The sequence below is a fragment of the Dasypus novemcinctus genome, chromosome 17 (assembly GCF_030445035.2).
Source record: "Dasypus novemcinctus isolate mDasNov1 chromosome 17, mDasNov1.1.hap2, whole genome shotgun sequence".
Classification (NCBI taxonomy): domain Eukaryota; kingdom Metazoa; phylum Chordata; class Mammalia; order Cingulata; family Dasypodidae; genus Dasypus; species Dasypus novemcinctus.
The window spans coordinates 42,789,573-42,808,497 of record NC_080689.1 but is presented as its reverse complement, the minus strand read 5'-3'; the positions used below and the strand labels follow the sequence as shown (position 1 = coordinate 42,808,497).

Here is an 18,925-nt window from a genome sequence, read left to right as displayed (position 1 = left end):
GTGGAAAATCACTCCAAAGTTTCATCTAGGTTGGCTGGTAGCTTAAACATTTTACATTATTAACTTGCTATTTTTTATACCTTCATGGGTTATCCAGAGGTTGCCTTAAAAATATATCACCTAGAGATATGTAGAATGGCAGAAGTCCTCAGTATGTTTATTCTCTTTAGATTTGTCTTTCCACCTCCTCTGGAGTGAGTTTAGCTTCATGAAGAAGAAATGGAAAGACTCCCTTCTAATTAGCTCTTAGGAATAGAAAATATAAATATTAAAAAGGAAGTGTTTGGTTGAATGCCTGATATTTTTCCTGGTTCTGTTTTGCCTTTTTTAGATGATGACGTATTGAAAGAAGAAGAGCTAGACAAGGAGTTACTATGGAATCTTCAACTTTTGTCTGAGGTATTATAAATCTTTGGAATAAGAAAATTTATGACATTGAAAATGTTGACTTCCTTTTAGTATTTAACCCATTTCTGATAGATTGACTAGAAAACATGTGAAAAGTAGTACTTTTTTTTCCTCTCTCCCTTTCTCCCCCTGCCCCCGCCCCAGTTGTCTGTTCTCTGTGTCCATTCACTTGGTGTTCTTCTGTGTCTGCTTCTATTCTTGACACAGGCACCAGGAATCTGTCTCTTTTTGTTGCATCAGCTCTCCCTGTGTGCGGCTGCCACTCCTGGGCAGGCTGAACTTTCTTTCACGCTGTGCATCTCTCCTTATGGGTCGCACTCCTTGTGCGTGGGGCTCTCCTACGCAGGGGACACCCCTGCGTGGCATGGCACTCCTTGCATGCATCAGCACTGTGCATGGACCAGCTCCACACAGGTCAAGGAGGCCCTGGGTTTGAACCGTGGACCTCCCATGTGGTAGGCGGATGCTCTATCCATTGAGCCAAGTCCGCTTCCCAAATAATACGTTTTTTGAGTTTCTTGATATGACTGCAAAAAATCAGACTATCTCATATTCCTTCATTATCAAAGAAGTGTGGTGATTGTTATTCAATAGTCTACTTGATTGAGTTTTTACTGATTAATTCTAATATGGATAGTTAATTGAAAAGTTTACCAGATTTGGGAATTTTTTTCTACATTCTAAATTTGGCCATGTAACCTTCAATTTCCTTTATGGGTTAACTCAAGCCAGAGAACAGAGAACTTGAATTAAATTTTGGCTCATTAAAGAGTTAGACTCTTTTAAAAGGGATAAGTTACTATGGCACATAGTAGAATTAAATCAAAGAATGTGTTTGATTTTTTAAAAGAATTGTTAGAACATAGTTAAAATGAAAATCCTAAAATAAAGTCATTTTAAGAAATAATGTTATCACTTTATCCTACTTTAGTGAATGAACATTGAACATTACATTGACTGTAATGAACTTTTACATTATTTAGTTACTGTAGATCTTTTAATCAAAATATCTTCAACTATTTTCTTCTCTTTTTAGATTACTCGAGTGGATGGGAAGAAGTTGCTTCCTTATAGGGAACAGCTTATAAAGATTCTCCAAAGAACGTTACATTTAGCCTGTAAACAGGGTTACACTCTGTCTTGCAACCTTTTGCATCATCTTCTTCGTTCTACTACACTTATTTACCCTACAGAATACTGCAGTGTGCCAGGTGGCTTTGACAAACCTCCTTCTGAATACTTTCCTATCAAGGCAAGCATTTTCAATCATTTAGGATTCAAGGATATGTGGGGTTTATTTTCTAAGGTATTCAAATAGTGGATGTTCTTGTTTATAAAGATGTCAATACTTTATTTTCAAAATAGATTATTGGAACTATTACTGGGAGGTATTAAATGCAGTAAAGTGTTATTTCACTTTGACATGGAGCTAAACTTCTAGTTTTTTCCTCTTCTGTTATGTGAAATGATTTGTTATGCCATCTGTCCTCCATAGTTCCATTACAGTTTTATTTCTAAACTCAATAGCCTCACATAAACTTATTGTCACTCTAATAATTAATGCATATTTGAGTGACTCGCATTTTTTATTTTTTTTTAGGAATAATGAAGAAGGGGTACTATGGTGAAGTTTTCATGCCACCTTTTGTGTGTTGTTTATTTTGTATCTTAGGTTTGGGTTAATTTTTGCATTTCCTTTTAAGCATATAATATGTGTATGTGTTTTCTAAACTTCTCGACTTATTGGACACACGCTGTTTTTTCTAGGACTGGGGTAAACCAGGGGATTTGTGGAACCTGGGAATCCAGTGGCATGTTCCTTCTTCAGAAGAAGTGGCTTTTGCCTTTTATCTCTTGGACTCCTTTCTTCGGCCTGAGCTCGTCAAACTCCAACATTGTGGGGATGGAGAAATTGAAATGTCTAGGTTAGTTCTCTTTTATAATCAGTGTCATTCAGTTGCAGATTAAAAATGTCCTTTGTACACTATTCCCTCTTTATATATGGCCTATCTGATGAATTCATTTTCTTTCTTACATTTTTTAAAATTTATTGAAGTATATCACTCATACATAAACATATATAAACAATATTTAATGAATTTACAAAATAAACATTTATAACATCACTCAGGAATTCCATAACTCAGCCTACCACCAATACCTTGCATTTTTGTTAAACATTTTTAACTCATGATTAAAGAGCATTGTCCCAAAAAAAAGAGCATTGTCAAAACATTACTACTAACCAAAGTATTTTTCCCCCAATCCACCCTTTTATTATTATCTTAATATCCTTAATATGTGAACCTACATAAACAATAAGTGCGTAGTAAAAGTTCTGACCTTACAAAGCAAACATACATAACATCATACAGGGGTCCCATCCATTAACCCTCCACCAACACCTTGCATTGTTGTGAGACATTTTTACAAATTATGAAAGAATATTGTCAAAATCTTACCTACTAATTACAGTCCTTGTCTTATATTTGGTATATTTCCCCCCAAACCCATCCTATTATTATTTTTTAAATACATTTTTATGACAGAAGTTGTAAACTTATAAACAATCATGTACATGTGCAGAATTCCCAAATAATACCCCTCTACCAACACATCACACTTTGGTGGGACATTTGTTACAGATAATATCATCTGATTGTTACACATCCATAGTGTACATTTGGCACACGTTTTCCATATTGTTCCATTATCAACACAGTACATCTGTGGTATAGATGCAAGAATATTATCTTATTACTGGTAACCACAGCCCATAGGTCACTCTAGCTGTATTTTTCCCATGCTTCTCCACATTCCCACCACCCTGCAGTAGTGATGTACATTTGCTCTAGCTCACAAATGACACTCTTGCATCAACCACAATTCTTATCCACCTCTTGCTTTACTGGCTATTCAGTTCCTAGATTATTCTCTAGCATTCTGTCAGTTGGCATTTATATACCTAGACTGCCATTTCCAGCCACATCCCCATTTATAAACTAGCTGTTACTCACTATTTGGTAGCATCCACTCTATACATTTTGAAACTTTTACAGTTTTACAGTTTCTACATACATTAAACATCAGTAGTCCATCTAAGTCCTCCTATCTCCTTTAAGAATCCACTACCTACCACCAGGTCTTGAAGATATTTTCCTACAATTTCTTCTCAAAGCTTTATGGTTCTTTTATTTTTAGGTTTTTGATCCATTTTGAGTTAATTTTTGGATAAGGTGTGAGATAGGAATCTCCTTTCCTTCTTTTAGCTATGGGTAACTAGTTCTCTCAACACCATTTGTTGAATGGACTGTTCTGCCCCAGCTGTGTGGGTGTAATAGGCTAGTCAAAAATCACTTGACCATACCAGTGAGGGTCTATTTCTGAACCATCAGTTTGGTTCCATTGGTCTATGTGTCTGTCTTTAGGCCAGTACCATGCTGTTTTTACCACTATAGGTAGGTAATATGATTTAAAGTCTGGAGATGAGGGTTCACTTTTCTTTTTTAAGATGTTTCTGACTATTCAGGATCCCTTACCCTTTCAAATTTTATAATTGTGTTTTCAATTAAAAAAAAATGCTGGTGGATTTTTTTTTATCAGGATTGCATTGAATCTGTGTATCAATTTGTGTAGAATTGACATCTTTTTTTTTCTCTGCCCTTCCCCCCCCCCACCCCAGTTGTCTGTTCTGTGTCCATTTGCTGCGTGTTCTTTTTTTGTCCGTTTCTGTTGTTATCAGTGGCACAGGAAACTGTGTCTCTTTGTTGTTGCATCATCTTGCTGCGTCAGCTCTCTGTGTGTGCGGCCCCATTCCTGGGCAGGTTGAACTTCTTTCGCGCTGGGTGGCTCTCCTTACAGGGTGCACTCCTTGTGCATGGGGCTCCCCTATGTGGGGGACACTACTGCCTGGCACGGCACTGCTGGACGGCTCTCCTTACAGGGTGCACTCCTTGTGCATGGGGCTCCCCTATGCGGGGGACACCTCTTCGTGGCATGACACTCCTTGCATGCATCAGCACTGTGCGTGGGCCAACTCCACACAGGTCAGCAGGGAGGCCCAGGGTTTGAACCACGGACCTCCCATGTGGTAGACGGACGGCCTGTCCACTGGGCCAAGTCCGCTTCCCTAGACTTGACATCTTAATGACATTTAGTCTTCTAATCTGTGAGCATGGAATGTTCTTCTAGTTATTTCTGCCTTTTTTGATTTCTTTTAACATTAAATTGCAGTTTTCTGAATATAAGTGCTTTACGTCATTGGTGAAGTTTATTCCTGACTCTTTGAGTTTTATCAGTCATATTTTATTTTTACCACTCCTGTGTGTGGGCTCTATGCAGTGCCAGTCCAATGTGACCACACTTGCCCTGGTAGACTTCTATTTATTCAGTCTGTGCCAGTCAAAGGTACCTGTAGTTTCCTGAATAGGCTGATGCATGGTCTGCCAGCTTCCTCCCTGCCAGAGGTGGGGCTGAAGCCTAGTAAAGAAACGGGTTCCTACCATCACTGTGATTTTCAGTCAGCCTGGTTTCCCTTTATGCTCGTGGCAGAGTCAAATGGCAGCCTCTTTCTGACTTGGACAGATTCACATCCTGTATGTTCCTAGGGTTAAACCTTAGCCAGCTGAGTCTACTAATCAGTAGCCCAAATCAATGGCCAACCCTCTCCTCCTCCCCTGTTTTTGGGAAATGGAGCTTCCAATTCCAGCCACGGAATACCTCCAGGGACAGCTTGCACTACCAAAGTAGGATGATCACCGGCCTCTGTGGCTTGGCCTGTAATTTCAAGGAAAGGCTGGTGCAGGTCCCCGCAACTTCCTCCCTGCCAGAGGTGGGGTTGGGGCTTAGGCTAGAGCTGCAATCTGATCTGGATGGAGAGAAGCCAGTCCCTGCCAACACTGATTTTTAGTCAACCCTGCTTCACCTCATGCCAGGCGCAGAGTTAAGATGGCAGCTACTGGCCTTTTTCTGACTTGGACAGTTTCAAACTTTAGCTGTTCTTAGGATTATACTTTAGTTTGCTGAATTTACTCATCAGTAGCTGAAGGTGGTTCCCAGCCATCTCTTTTCCTGTTTTTGGGAAGTGGAGCTTTCAATTCCAGCTGCGGAACAGCTCCTGAGGCGGCTCATGCCTCCGGTGGAAGATAGGCAAACAGCCTCTGGTGCGGAGCACTCTACTTACGAATCTTCTTTGAAGATGGGCAATCTATTCCTTCCATTTCTTCAACGATGTTGCAGGATGCTCTTCTCGTATCCTGGAGCCCCCAAACAAGTGCTTCAGCTAACTTCAGAGAGCTCTGGGTTTTCACTAACTGCCCTGTAGCAGGAGCTGACTCAAGGTGTTCCTTACTCTGCTGCCATCTTGCTGGTTGTCTCTGATGTATTCATTTTTAATGTGTGCTTCAAAAGTCTGTTATAAAAGTACTTGGAAAATCATTTAAAATAATTCTGTGTACTTAGAGTTTGTTGTAATATTTAAATGTCATAAATAGAATATAGGGTTTTTTCTAATTTGATTTTAGTGCCTTCTCTGTAGTGGAAAACTTGTATATCATTTATGAAGTGTTTAGATGTTTTCTTTTTGAAAGAAACGCCTGTTTTTCTGGACCAAGCTTCAATTTTGTTGGGTTGTTAATTTTTAGTAATTCATATTAGTTAACAATAATATTACTTAGAGAAATATTTCCTTCTCTGCTATTAGATTTTTAAAAAAATTTTGGTAGCATATATGGAGCATATTTAACATTTTCAAGTATACATTTCAATAGTGTTAATTATATTCACTGTTTGTGCTATCTCACTAAGCAGAAGCTCTATACCAATTGAGAATTGAATCCAATTCCCTATCCCCACCCCCGCCCCTGGTAACCTGCGTTCTAGTTTCTGACACCATGAACTTGCTTATTCTCATTATTTCCTATAAGTAAGAACTGTAGTATTTGTCCTTTTGTATCTGACTTATTTCATTCCACATGATGTCTATAAGGTTTACTCATGTTGCATATATCAGACCTTCATTCCTTTTTATGGCCAAATAATATTCCATTGCATGTATATAACTTGTTTCATTTATCTGTTCTTCTGTGATAGACACTGAGGTTGCTTCCATCCTTGGACTTTTTATTTCTTTTTAAAATGTTTTATTCTACTACCATGTATACAACATAACATTTCCCCTTTTAAAAGTTAAAAGGGAGAAGGGTTTTAATTTTTATGAAGTCCCATTTATTTATTTTGCTATTGTTTTTGTTTTTGCTGCTCGTGCTTTGGTATCAAGTCTAAGAAGCCAGTGCCTAAGAAGTCCTGAAGATGCTAACCTATATTTTCTTCTGGTTGTTTCATAGTTTTGTTTCTTATAATTAGATCTTGAATCTATTTTGAGTTAATTTTGTATATGGTGTGAGGTGTAGGGGTCCACCTCATTCTTTTGCATATGCATATCCAGTTTTCTCAGTACTATTTGTTGAAGAAATTCCTTATTGAGTAGTCTTGGCTCCCTTGTCAAAAATCATTTGGCCCACACTGTCTTTGGCCTGAGCATGGTGGACCTTTCCAGAATAGTCAATTCACAGCCTGTGAGCCTCACACCAGAAGTTAATGTGGAGCTGAGGAAAGCTGAGCAGGATGACCAGATGCTGAAAAGGAGAAATGTCAGAACTTTTCCTGATGACACTACTTCTCCACTGCAGGAAAACAGTAAGAACCAGGGCACTGTAAATTAGTCTGTTGATGACATTATCAAAGGCATAAATTGCAGCAATTTGGAAAGCCAGCTCCAAGCTGTTCAAGCTGCTAGGAAACTGCTTTTTAGGGAGAAACAGCCCCCCATAGACAACATAATTTGGACTTGATGATTCCAGAATTTGTGTCCTTGGGCAGAACTGATTGTACTCGAATTCAGTTTGATTCTGCTTGGACACTAACAAACATTCTTTTTGGGACTTCAGAACAGACTAGGGCTGTGGTAGATGGAGCTGCTATCACAGCGTTCATTTCTCTTTTGGCATCTCTCCATGCTCACATCAGTGAACAAGCTGTCTGGTCTCTAGAAAACATTGCAGGCTTTGGGTCATCTTTCCAAGACTTAGTTATCAAGTATGGTGCAGTCGATCCTCTGTTGGCTCTATCTGCAGTTCCTGATACATCATCTTTAGCCTGTGGTTACTTAAGTAAATCTTACCTGGACACTTTTACACCTTTGTTGAAATAAGAACCCTGCACCCCTGTTAGATGATGTTGAGCAAGTATTTCCTCCTTTAGTTCATCTCCTGCATCATGATGATCCAGAAGTATTAGCAGATACCTACTGATTCATTTCCTATCTTACTAATGACCCAAATGAACAGATTGGAATAGTTGTGAAAATTGGATTTATGCCTCAGTTTGTGAAGCTCCTAAGAGATACTGAATTGCCAATTGTGGCTCCTGCTCTAAGAACCTTAAGGAATATTGTTCCTGGGACAGATGGATAGACTGAGGTTGTAATAGAGGAGAGGAGCACTTGCTCTTTCCCAGCCTGCTAACTAACTCCAAAACTGACATTCAGAAGGACACTACACAGAAATGTCGAACGTCAGGTGACCATCAGGACCAGGTACAGCAAGTAGGTTGGTCCATTTCCTCATCAGCATTCTTTTTAAGGCAGACTTTAAGGCACAAAAGGAAGCTGTATGGGCTGTGACAAACTATACACATGGTGGAACAGTTGAATAGATTGTATTCCTTGTCCATTATGACATAATAGAACCATTGATGAACCTTTTAACTGGGAAAGATAGCAAAATTATTCTGGTTATTCTAGATGCTTTATCAACTATCTTTCAGGCTGCTGAAAAACTTGGTGAAACTGGGAAACTTAGTATAATGATTGAAGAATGTGAAGGTTTAGAAAAAATTGAAGCCATGCAAAACCATGAAAACATATCTTGCAGTGTGTCCTGTAAATAAAGATTAAATCCACTCCCAACCCCAGCAAAAAATCAATGGCCTTGGATATGAGAGTTGATTTCTGAACTCTTAATTCCCATCCATTGGTTTCTTGTATCTGCCCTTGTGCAAGTACCACATTGTTTAGATTACCTCAGTTTGGTAATAACTTAAAATCAGGAAGTAAGAGTCTTCCAACTTCATTTTTCTTTTTCAGGATGGTTTTGCCAATTTTGGGGCCCTTACCCTTCCATACAGATTTGATGATTGGCTTTTCCATTTCTGCAAAGAAGGCTGACATCTTGACAATTTTTATTATTCCAGTCCAAGAACACAGAATCTCCTTCTATTTATTTAGGTCTTTTAAAATTTCTCACAGCAATGTTTTGTGGTTTTCCTCATGAAGTCCTTTATATCCTTGGTTGAATTAATTCCTAGATTAATGTAAAAATTGTAATATTTTCCTTAATTTCCTTTTCTGATTGTTCATTACAAGTGTATAGAAAGACCACTGATTTTTGTGTGTTACTTTTGTATCCTGCTACTTTGCTGAGTTTGTCCCTTAGTTTTTGTAGCTTTATTCTGAATTTTTCAGAATTTTCTAAATAAAAGGTTGTGTCATCTGTAAATAAGGAACTTTTAACTTATTTCTGTTCTATTTGGATGCCTTTTATTTCTTGTTCTTACTTCCAAATCAATATTGAGTAGTAGCAGTGAAAGTGAACAACCTGGTGTTGTTACTGATTTTGGGGTAAGATTTCAGTCTAAGTATAATGTTAGCTGTGTGTTCTTCATATATGTCCTTGATCATGTTGTAGAAGTTTCCTTTTATTCCTAATTCTCTAAGAGATTTTTATTAATAAAGGGTGCTGGATTACTTCTTGATCTTCTCTGTAGATGTTCTGTCCATATTTAAAGTGGTCATTGAATTCTATTAATGTAGAATTGTCTCTCCCTTCTAAGTATTTCAGTATTTGTTTCATATATTTTCATGCTCTGGTGCTAATGTTATATTTCATTGAATTGACCCTTTTAAGAATATATAGTGTCTTTCTGTGTTTCTTGTAACAGTTTTATGTTAAGTATAGGTTATTACGTAAAACAATCTATTTTATCTTACATTTGTGTAGACTTCTAGCTCTCTCTTGGTTACTATTTGGTTGAAAAATTTTCCCCATCCTTTCCCTTTCATCCTGCTTATATATTTGTATTTAAATGAGTCTTTTTTTTTCCTTTTTTTTTAAATTATTTATTTTTAAAAATTACATTCAAAAAATATGAGGTCCCATTCAACCCCACCGCCCCCACCTCCCACTCCCCCCACAGCAACACTGTCTCCCATCATCATGACACATCCATTGCACCTGGTAAGTACATCTCTGAGCATCACTGCACCCCATAGTCAATGGTCCACATCATAGCCCACACTCTCCCACGTTCCATCCAGTGGGCCCTGGGGGGATCTACAATGTCCCGTAGTTGTCCGTGAAGCACCACCCAGGACATCTCCTCATCCCGAAAACGCTTCCACATCTCATCTCTTCCTCCCATTCCCCAAACCCAGCAGCCACCATGGCTACCCTTCCCATACCCATTCCACATTTTCTCTGTGGACATTGGATTGGTTGTGTCCATTGCACATCTATGTCAAGTGGGGGCTTAGATTCCACATGGATACTGGATGCACTCCTCCTGCTTTCAGTTGTAGACACTCTAGGCTCCATGGTGTGGTGGTTGACCTTCAACTCAACGTTAGCTGAGTGGGGTAAGTCCAGTAAATCAAAGTGTAGGAGCTGAAGTCTGTTGAGGCTCTGGGCCTGGGTGTCATATTATTAGTCCAGAGATTCAAATCCCCTAAATATATCTAAAACCCCAGCACCAATTACAATTCCAATAAAGTAGCATGCAAGTCTTGTGAAAAGAGATCCCCTCTGAGTCCAATTCCATCACGCAGAAATACCAGCTCCAAAAAGGGCCATCTGCCATGGCAGTGAACCCCATCTGCCATGACCATAGAACCCGTGGGTCTCTTTATTCCTCAAAAGAACCAATACCTGGGGTTGTGTCTACTTTATCTGTCTCTCAGACTCCGCTCAGTTGTGCATAAGGGCATTCCTTCTGACAACCTCCAGACTCTTTTAGAGACTCATAGCCTTATATTCTCATTTCTCCTTTCCATTTCCCCCTTACATTAGGTCAAACAGCATTTTGAAGTCATGTTATTATATGTAGACAGGGATATTCTGCTGATCCGCATGTAATTGTCTTTCTTTTTGTGTATTCTTCTAATCTCTGCCTACTGTTTGGAGAGTTTACACTATTTACATTTAAAGTAACTACTGATAATGGAGAATTTGTGCCATTTCATTCTTTGATTTTTATATGTCTTTTTTTTTTTTCCTTTGGCTTTTGTAAAGGGTATTTATTTGGAGTAAAACCTTAACAGTTACAAGGCCCTAGAGAGTACAACTCAAGTTTGCTTTCTCATCAAAGTCAGTTGCCACATGTTGAAGCAAGTTGGTCACTGATCTCTGTGAGGGTTCAGCCTTCCCATCTGGGCTTCCTATCTCTCAGCTGTAGACTGGCATAGGGCTTGTCTCTCAGGGCTTCCTCTCCCCTGTCATGGGCTTGTTTCTTTCTGGGCCTTCTCAGCTGTTCTGGTCTCTTCCTAAGGTCAGCTGCAAACTATCAGGCAAATGGCTCATCCTTCCCTGGGGCCCCAGGATCAAAAATGAAGGAGCTCTCTCTCTTCCTTCCATGTCTGTCTTTTTGTCTCTCGCTTCTTCCATTAACTGCTTGTTTTGTGTTTAGTTGATCTTTTGGAGTAAATCTTTTAGAATCCTTTCTCATTTCCTTCTGTGCATATTTTTCCCTTTGTGTGTGTGTGTGTGTGTGTGTGTGTGTGTGTGTGGTTACCATGGGGCTTAAATTTAAAATCCTAAATCTAATCTGTAACATCCTTGTTTAATTTGATACCTCCTTAACTTCAGTGGCATACATAAACTTGTTCCTGAACCCCTCCACCCTCCACCTTTATGTTGTTCTTGTCACAAATGATATCTTTATACGTTGTGTGTCCCAAATCTTAGATTTATCATTACTTTTTATGCATTTGCATTTTACATACTGTAAAAAAGTAACTAGAGGAATTACAACCAAAAATATAATAGTACCAGTGTTTATAATTACCCATATAGTTACTTTTACCAGTAATCTTTACTTCTTTAGGCCACTTATATCTATTGTCTAACAATGATGAACCCCCTTAGCTTTTGTTTATCTGGGAATGTCTTAATCTTGCTCATTTTCAAAAACTTGTTTTTGGGTTTTGCTGGATTATAAAATTCTTGGTTGGCTTTTTTTTTTTTTTTAAACTCTATAAAATATTTTGTCCCATTGTCTTCTTGCCTCAGTGGTTTCTGATAAGAAAGCAGCTCTTAATATTACTGAGGCTCCCTTCCTGCAACTTTCAGAGTTCTCTCTGACATTTGACAGTTTGGTTATAATATGTCTGAACATGGATCTCTGAGTTTGGAGTTCATTGGGTTCCATGGATGAGTTCATTGGGTTTCATAGATGTGTATATAATTTCTTAAATTTGGGAGGTTTTCTGCCACTAAAGTTTTTGTCCTTTATGTCCAAAGCCTGATGGCTTTTGATTTTTCCTTTGTTAAATTGGATGGGCCATCATTTTCTGTTTCTTTGAATGCCTTGTTATCTTTTGTTTCATACTATACCTGTTAATATTTTAATGTGTTGAGTCTGGAATGTAATCCCCAAGGTATCTGTTCCTTAAGATTATACCCAGCTAGTGATGTAACATTTCCTTGAATACCAGGACCTAACAAAACAATTGTGAAAAAACAGCTTCCACAACCTTTGCATTTTGGGTTTGTATTGGCTGGTGCTCTCTTTCAGAGGTTAACCTCCTACTATAGAACCTTAAAAATAGCCAGAGACAAATTTGCAGGATCTTCTCTGGTTGTTTGTGATCCTATGTCTTATCCTGGGCATCTCTGCTGGTAGCCATAGGAATTCCCTCATTTTCAGGGATCTACATGCCCACCCTTTTCCTTCTGAAATAGTTCTTTTCCCCTGGTCTGGGTGTGCTATTATATGAAGTCTGCTGCAATTTGATTTCTTACACCGATTTAGCTGTCAGCAAGCTGCCCTGAAAGAGCTCCTAGAAAAATTCCCTTGCCAGTTTCTGCTAGTTGTTCAAAGATGCTGTGGGCAAATGGAACCCTAGAACACCTTAAGTCAGCCGTCTTGGTCAGCTGGAAATTCTCAGATTCCCTTCTGGAAATAGCTATTTGGGACTATTAGACATTTAGAGTTTGTTGAAGTTCCTAAAATATTAGTAAGAAAATTACTATGTGTCAAACACCATGAATCTATTCTTAATAAACAGATTTAGTAGAAATGGACTTGGAGGAGGAAATCTGACTAACATTGACTATATAGTACTATGACCTGCTCTTTTCTTAGAAGAAGGACTAGATTGGATGACCTCCAGTAGCACTATTTTCCCTTTTTGTTTGTAGTGGTGATCTTTGGGAAAGAAACTGTTAAATTCAGAATTGCTTCATAAACAGTTGTGAATGTGTGATTAATTATTTAGAACTTGTTAAAATGTAAGCAGGTCTAGTATTTCCAATATTATCTGTTCAATTATCTTGTACTATTGGGTAAGCTGAAGATGTTTGCCATTTCTTTCCTTATATAAGTTTTGTACGTCCTCCTAGATTTTAGAAGACTTGTTAAATAGGGGACAGCTGTTTTGTAAAATATGAAAATATCTTTTATTTTTTCTAGAGATGATGTTCTACAGAGTCTGACAATAGTGCACAACTGTTTAATTGGCTCAGGAAACCTCCTACCTCCATTGAAAGGAGAGCCTGTTACCCACTTGTAAGTAAAATCAATTACTTTACATATTTTACTCTTTTTCCTTTTGGCATGTATTTTAAGTCTTAGTGACTTAATGATTCAGTGGTTTTGTTATTGCTGTTGTTTTGTATCATCTTGATGTTTTTATTTGATACTGTCCAAAAATACGTGAGGCACAATTCAGGCCTATAAACCTCTTAAAAACTTGTTAATTCAGGTTTTCATATGGTATCAGGATAAAAGTAACTTTAAATGCTAATAAGTTCAAAAGTATCAATGTAGAGATACTAAGTTCATCTGTTAATTTACTGAGTTAATATATTCTTTAATATTTATCTTAGAATATTAAAAGTCTAAGATTAATATTCTAAGGTAGTATTCTAGAATATAAAGAAAGAAAACTACCTTTTGCTTTTGTATACAATTGTTTTAAGATTTTGTAACAAAAAAACCTGGGATGTTTTCTTTTAAAAATTGTCCAGTGTTCATAATGATTTTGAACTTTTAGATTCACCAAGTTACTTTTAAGATTTTAATGCTTTTTAGAATATAATTATTTGAATGAATATCTCAATCCATTTTAATGCTACCTTTTTAAGTTGAAAATTTGAGTTTAAATGAAATCACCAGTATGTCATGACTTTATAGCTCAATTAGTAAACTGACAGAACTAGCTTCATCATGTCATCTTAGGTCATTATCTTTCAACATAAACATCTCATTGCTATACAAGTTAATGAAAATCCCAAAAAAATGTATAAGGAACCCTTCAGAAAACACATAGGGGAGAATTATATGCTGATGGTTGCAAAAAAATCTTAAAACTTCAAGGAGTGGTTTAAAACTGTGGCTTGTTCGTCTTTCCCACATTTTCACATAGTCAATATTTAAAGTTACGTTTTTCAAGAATTCCCACTTATTTTACTTTGAAAACTATTTGTGGACATTGACCTCAGATTCTTTATTCGGTTTAAGAGGTTTTAGTTCAGTTTAAGTTTGCCTACGACTTGGTGAATTCCTTTTAAAGAAATTTTGTTTTTCATCAGTTTTATAGTTTGTTTTAAGAACAATTTAACCAAAATCTATTGGTTTTAGGAGAGATTCAATTTAAACATATTTAAAATAGAGAAACTTACAGAGATTGTTTTGAGTTTCCTGATGATCTTAACAGTTGACCCTTCTATGGCACTCTAAAATGCTATTTCTACATAAAAGATTTAGTACATCAGTGAATTGACTTATATTTGAAGATGTTGACACTAAGAGTTATGGTTATTTAATCCAAGAGTTTATCTAAAAAGTAAAAGGATGTATCTTGTACTTTTAGTAATGAATGATCATTAGGATGTACTGCTGAATGGTCACCTAAGGAGATTTAAGTTTTCCTTTATAGTTTATATCACCATATAACTGTATTTATGCCACGCACATTATAATTAATAGTGAATTCAGAAAAGTCTTCATCCTTTGAAATAAATGTGCATCAGGTCAAAAGTTCCACATGTATGGTTATTATAAAGCCGATTAGATTTTTATGTAATAGAATGTATTTTTAGTAAAGAAAAATATGTTATGAAAATTTTGTGAATGCCTTTGTATATAAATAGGTAGCCTACATTACAAGCTATAAAATTGTCCTAAATTGAAAAAGGAAGGTAATTTTAGACCGTGAAAAGTTCCTATTTTATAAAGTCTCCCTTTGGCTTTTAAATAGTTCTTAATGGGATCCTTCCCTTTAAAACCTGTTGCTGTTTATCACCTTCATTTGAAATTTTAATTTAATTTGCCAAATTTAATTTGGCAAAATGTGCAGCTTTACATTTATTTTTTATTTCTAACATTTTTACATTTTTTTGCAGGTGATAGATAAGTTGTTAGGAAAGTATCATAAAGCTAGCCTTTTAAATTTCTAAAATGCTGAGTCTAATTTAGGTCAATAATTGTTAAAATCTTCTAAATATAAGTTGAATTGAAAAATAATTTCAATTTAGGGTTCCATTGTTCTGTGATATAAAAAAAGTGAACCTGCCCACTGGTTTACAGGATAGTATATATATGTAATGTCTGTCTGTGTGCTTTTCACACTACCAGATGCCTGAGGAATTCTATCTTGTAATAATGAACAGTTTGGCTGTGGTATTGTGGAACATTATGCATTTTCTGAAATACCAAACCAGTTCTTGGAAGCACATAGGAACTAGCAAATCTTTTTAAATTTAAATTTATATTTTTCTTATATATAAAGCTTAATTAGGTAAAGTATTCCAGCTGCTTTAATTATTTTTTTTTGTCTCATTGATCAGTGTTAAGTTTGCCCTCTGCATATGTTAGTAGTACTTGTCTTCTGGAAAATTGCTGTGATGAAAAACTAACAGCTCAGTTTGTTTCTGAGTTTTCCTGTAAGAAAATATGGCTTAGCTCCTCCTAGAGTATAGGATGGTTTTAAAACAATCTCATTGTTCAGGGAAATGGCTACTAAATGTAAAAACCAGTTTTCTGTGCTATGTGATTAGAGTAAGATGCTTAGAGAAGTTGATTGTCCTAAGTATAATAGTGAATCTCATACCTAATGGTATCTACTTTGTTGGCTTTAAGAAATGTAGGGTTACTAAGATGGATGTCTTGTATATAAATTTTACTGTTTTAAAGGACGGGTAAGACCAGGTCCTTGAGGGTAATTAAGGGTAAATATTTTTTAGTTAAGTAAAAATTAAAATAATTTGAATTTTTAACAAGTTTGGCAGGTATCATAAGTTGCTGAATTAATCTTATAGAATGAGTTAAAATGAAACCTCTCTATTTTCCTCTTGGAACTTCTAGTAACGTAGGTGGTATAGGTCATCCTTATAGTTCTGCTTTATAGACGTGGAAGTTGGATCATGTCTTTCCAGGATCGCGCAGGAGTTTTGGACACTTGCCTTTAATATGAAAATTGTCATTAATTTCTCCTTTTGTAGTCCACTCCCTATAATCTCTTAGGTCTAACCAACTATTACAGAATGTAAAAAACTAACATTAAAAAAAAAACAAAACAGGGTTACTCAAGGTAGAGGAGTCATTTTTCATCTCAAATATTTCTTTACTTTCTGCCCCCTTTCCTCTGATAGAGCTGGTAAATCATTCTTAGTTAAATCATTCTTAGGATCTCAGCTTTTACTAAGTTTTCACTAAAAAAAAAACCCATACTTAAGGTCTGAGAGTGAGACCATTTCTTTGATATGTGAAAGGATGTGTTGCTATGCAATGAGGGGCAGGGCTAGCTAACCTCTCTTGGCACCTCCAGGAAACTACCCAGCTCTGCTGGGGGAGCTGCACACAGAAAAGGAAACAGTTACTACTCCACGGTGAGTAACCCTGTTTTCTCCTTATTTCACCTAACGACTGTTTTCATTGATATTTAAAAACTTGCGTGTCGTACCTGGAAATAACTCCTATGCTCTGTTAATTTTAAATCTCGCAGTATCTAAGATTTCTCTGTACTTATTCTGTAAGAGCCAGCTTTTCATTTGTGTTTATAGCTAATATTGATGCCTAGGACTGAATTGAGTAATAAGGCATAGAAATAGGTCCATTGTCTCTTGAGAAAGGCTTTTTAGCCCTAAAGGAGGAAACAGCCTAATTCCTGACTTGGTTTTATGCCTTTTATATGTGCTTTTATTTGGAAGGGGAGGGATTATTGGGAAGAGTTAGATGTTCTTTCATCATATGCACAAAGAATTTTATCTTTATTGCTTGCAGTTGTTTCATGACAATTCACCTAGCCTTATTTGCATATTTGATTTGTATTGTTTATTTTTATGTTTAGTCATTTCTCCCCTTTTCACCAGTTTTTTTCCACCAGTGATTATTCTTAGTTATAATCTAATCAACTCCAATGAAGATTGCCATCTAGTGGTACAAAAACCACAGTCGTGGGAAACTCATTCTTTTTTTAGTGGCACAAATATGTAACACATTTTGTTATAAATTAGATGACTTGGTGCTTTGTAGGTTTTATGGATCTCATTTTACTTTATTATTATTTGTGTACGTGGTATTTATAATATGTTGCATAGGAATTATTTTTCAGAGTTTTATTTATTTCCTGAGGTCAAGTGATACTACTGTTTATTGAATAGAGCAGTAAATAGAATGAATTTCACTTGGCAAGGGGGTGGGGTGGATAAGGAATGGAATTTGATTTAAATTATAGATATGGCTAACACAGCTCTTAAAAAGAGCATAGATCTCTAAGTGTTGACACCACCTTCAGTATTGAGCTAAGATTATGTACATAACTAATAATTCCAGTAGCTGTTTTAAATATGAGTATGCAACCTGGGTATACATAGACTTGTACTGTGACCACAAAGAGATTTGATCATTAAATTTTTCTTGAATAATAGATAGATATCTTTTGGAATATGTTCTAAAAATCAGAAGGTATATTTAGTGTAAATAGTTATTCATACTTGCTGATAAATATTTAGTGTAAAATATGTCAATCCAATAGGGGTTTAATTTGTTATAGATGAGATGAGATGAAATAAAAGCTGAATCTTAGGTTCATAAGCATAAAAGCTATGCATTAAAGCTAAAATACATATCGAGCCAGAGATATAGAAGATAAGTTTTTAGTTCAGGTTTTTAAAATAGATTAAAGGCTAAGACAATTTTATTTAAGTATATTGATATTTTAAAATCCTATACAGTTTTGTTATTTCTTTAAAATAGTTGTAATAGGAATACTTTTCTTCAAATTTACTGATAAGGAAGTAATTCAGAATGGCGCTTGTATTTTAAAAGTAGTGTTAGGACTCTTAATGAGACTTGTTTTCAAATGTGATCAAAGTGATATTAGAGAGTTATTAGAGCCAGAAATGCATACAATAAAAACATTTCGAATCCCAGTTGATAGCCTTTATTGTCAGACATTTGTTTTTTTGACATAGCAAAATATGTGAAGAAAAATTTCCTACAGGGATTAGCTTTTTCTGTTACTTGTAGGTACAATGTTATGACCACTGTAATTAATATTTGAAATTTTTTCATAATAAGTTTATTAAAATTTAGTGCTTGATTCAGTATTATATGTAAGTAGATACTTACTAGGTAATGTACAATTGTATTCTTGCATTAGAAAACTAATGTTGGTAGTAGTAGCCTGGAGGTATGTACTCTGCTTTGCCAGCCTGGGAAAAGCACTTCCCCCAAAAGGGTAGGGGGAAGGTCCTATTTAGTGTTTATGCATGGACTTTTTTTTTCTCTTTTTGTGAAATCTAGCTTCAGTAGAGATATTTGGATTCCTTGAATCCATTGTAAAGGAATCTGATCTTTTTTTTTTAAACTAACTAGATTCTAGATATGTTTGTGTTTTTCAACTGTACACAGTTTTACAGGATAGTAAGGTTTGTAAGCTGTTGCTGAACATTGAAGCTTTATGTAATGAAAGCCAAATCTTTAAGAGGAATTGGAAGCTGAATTTGAAAGTGTCTGAAAAGGCAAATTAGCCTTTTATACTATAAAATATTAATGAGCTTTTAAGTAAATTTGTATAAAGAAGCCATGTTTATACTCTGTAGGCTTGGTCTTGAAACTTGAAAAGCTATTGTTGCTTTCCTAGGCATTGGGATATGGCAAGAAGCATAGTTAAATAATTGGCATTTTAGTAATCATGCTGTTACCTATTATTTAGATAAATCCAAATCCTTAATTGTCAAAC

General features: G+C 36.1%; 1 protein-coding gene and 1 pseudogene across 3 annotated transcripts in view; both read left to right on the top strand.

Moving 5' to 3' along the window:
• The window catches only part of PSME4 (proteasome activator subunit 4), a 106,252-nt gene that overhangs the window by 42,083 nt on the left and 45,244 nt on the right, over positions 1 to 18,925 (top strand). For all 3 annotated transcript variants that reach the window (XM_058278569.2, XM_071208839.1, XM_071208838.1), the window contains 4 exons: positions 332 to 399; positions 1,445 to 1,660; positions 2,176 to 2,333; positions 13,150 to 13,245. In XM_058278569.2, the coding sequence (XP_058134552.1) occupies positions 332 to 399; positions 1,445 to 1,660; positions 2,176 to 2,333; positions 13,150 to 13,245 (538 nt within the window). The remainder of the gene's footprint in view (positions 1 to 331; positions 400 to 1,444; positions 1,661 to 2,175; positions 2,334 to 13,149; positions 13,246 to 18,925) is intronic.
• LOC139436701 (importin subunit alpha-1 pseudogene) lies at positions 6,898 to 8,450 on the top strand (annotated as a pseudogene).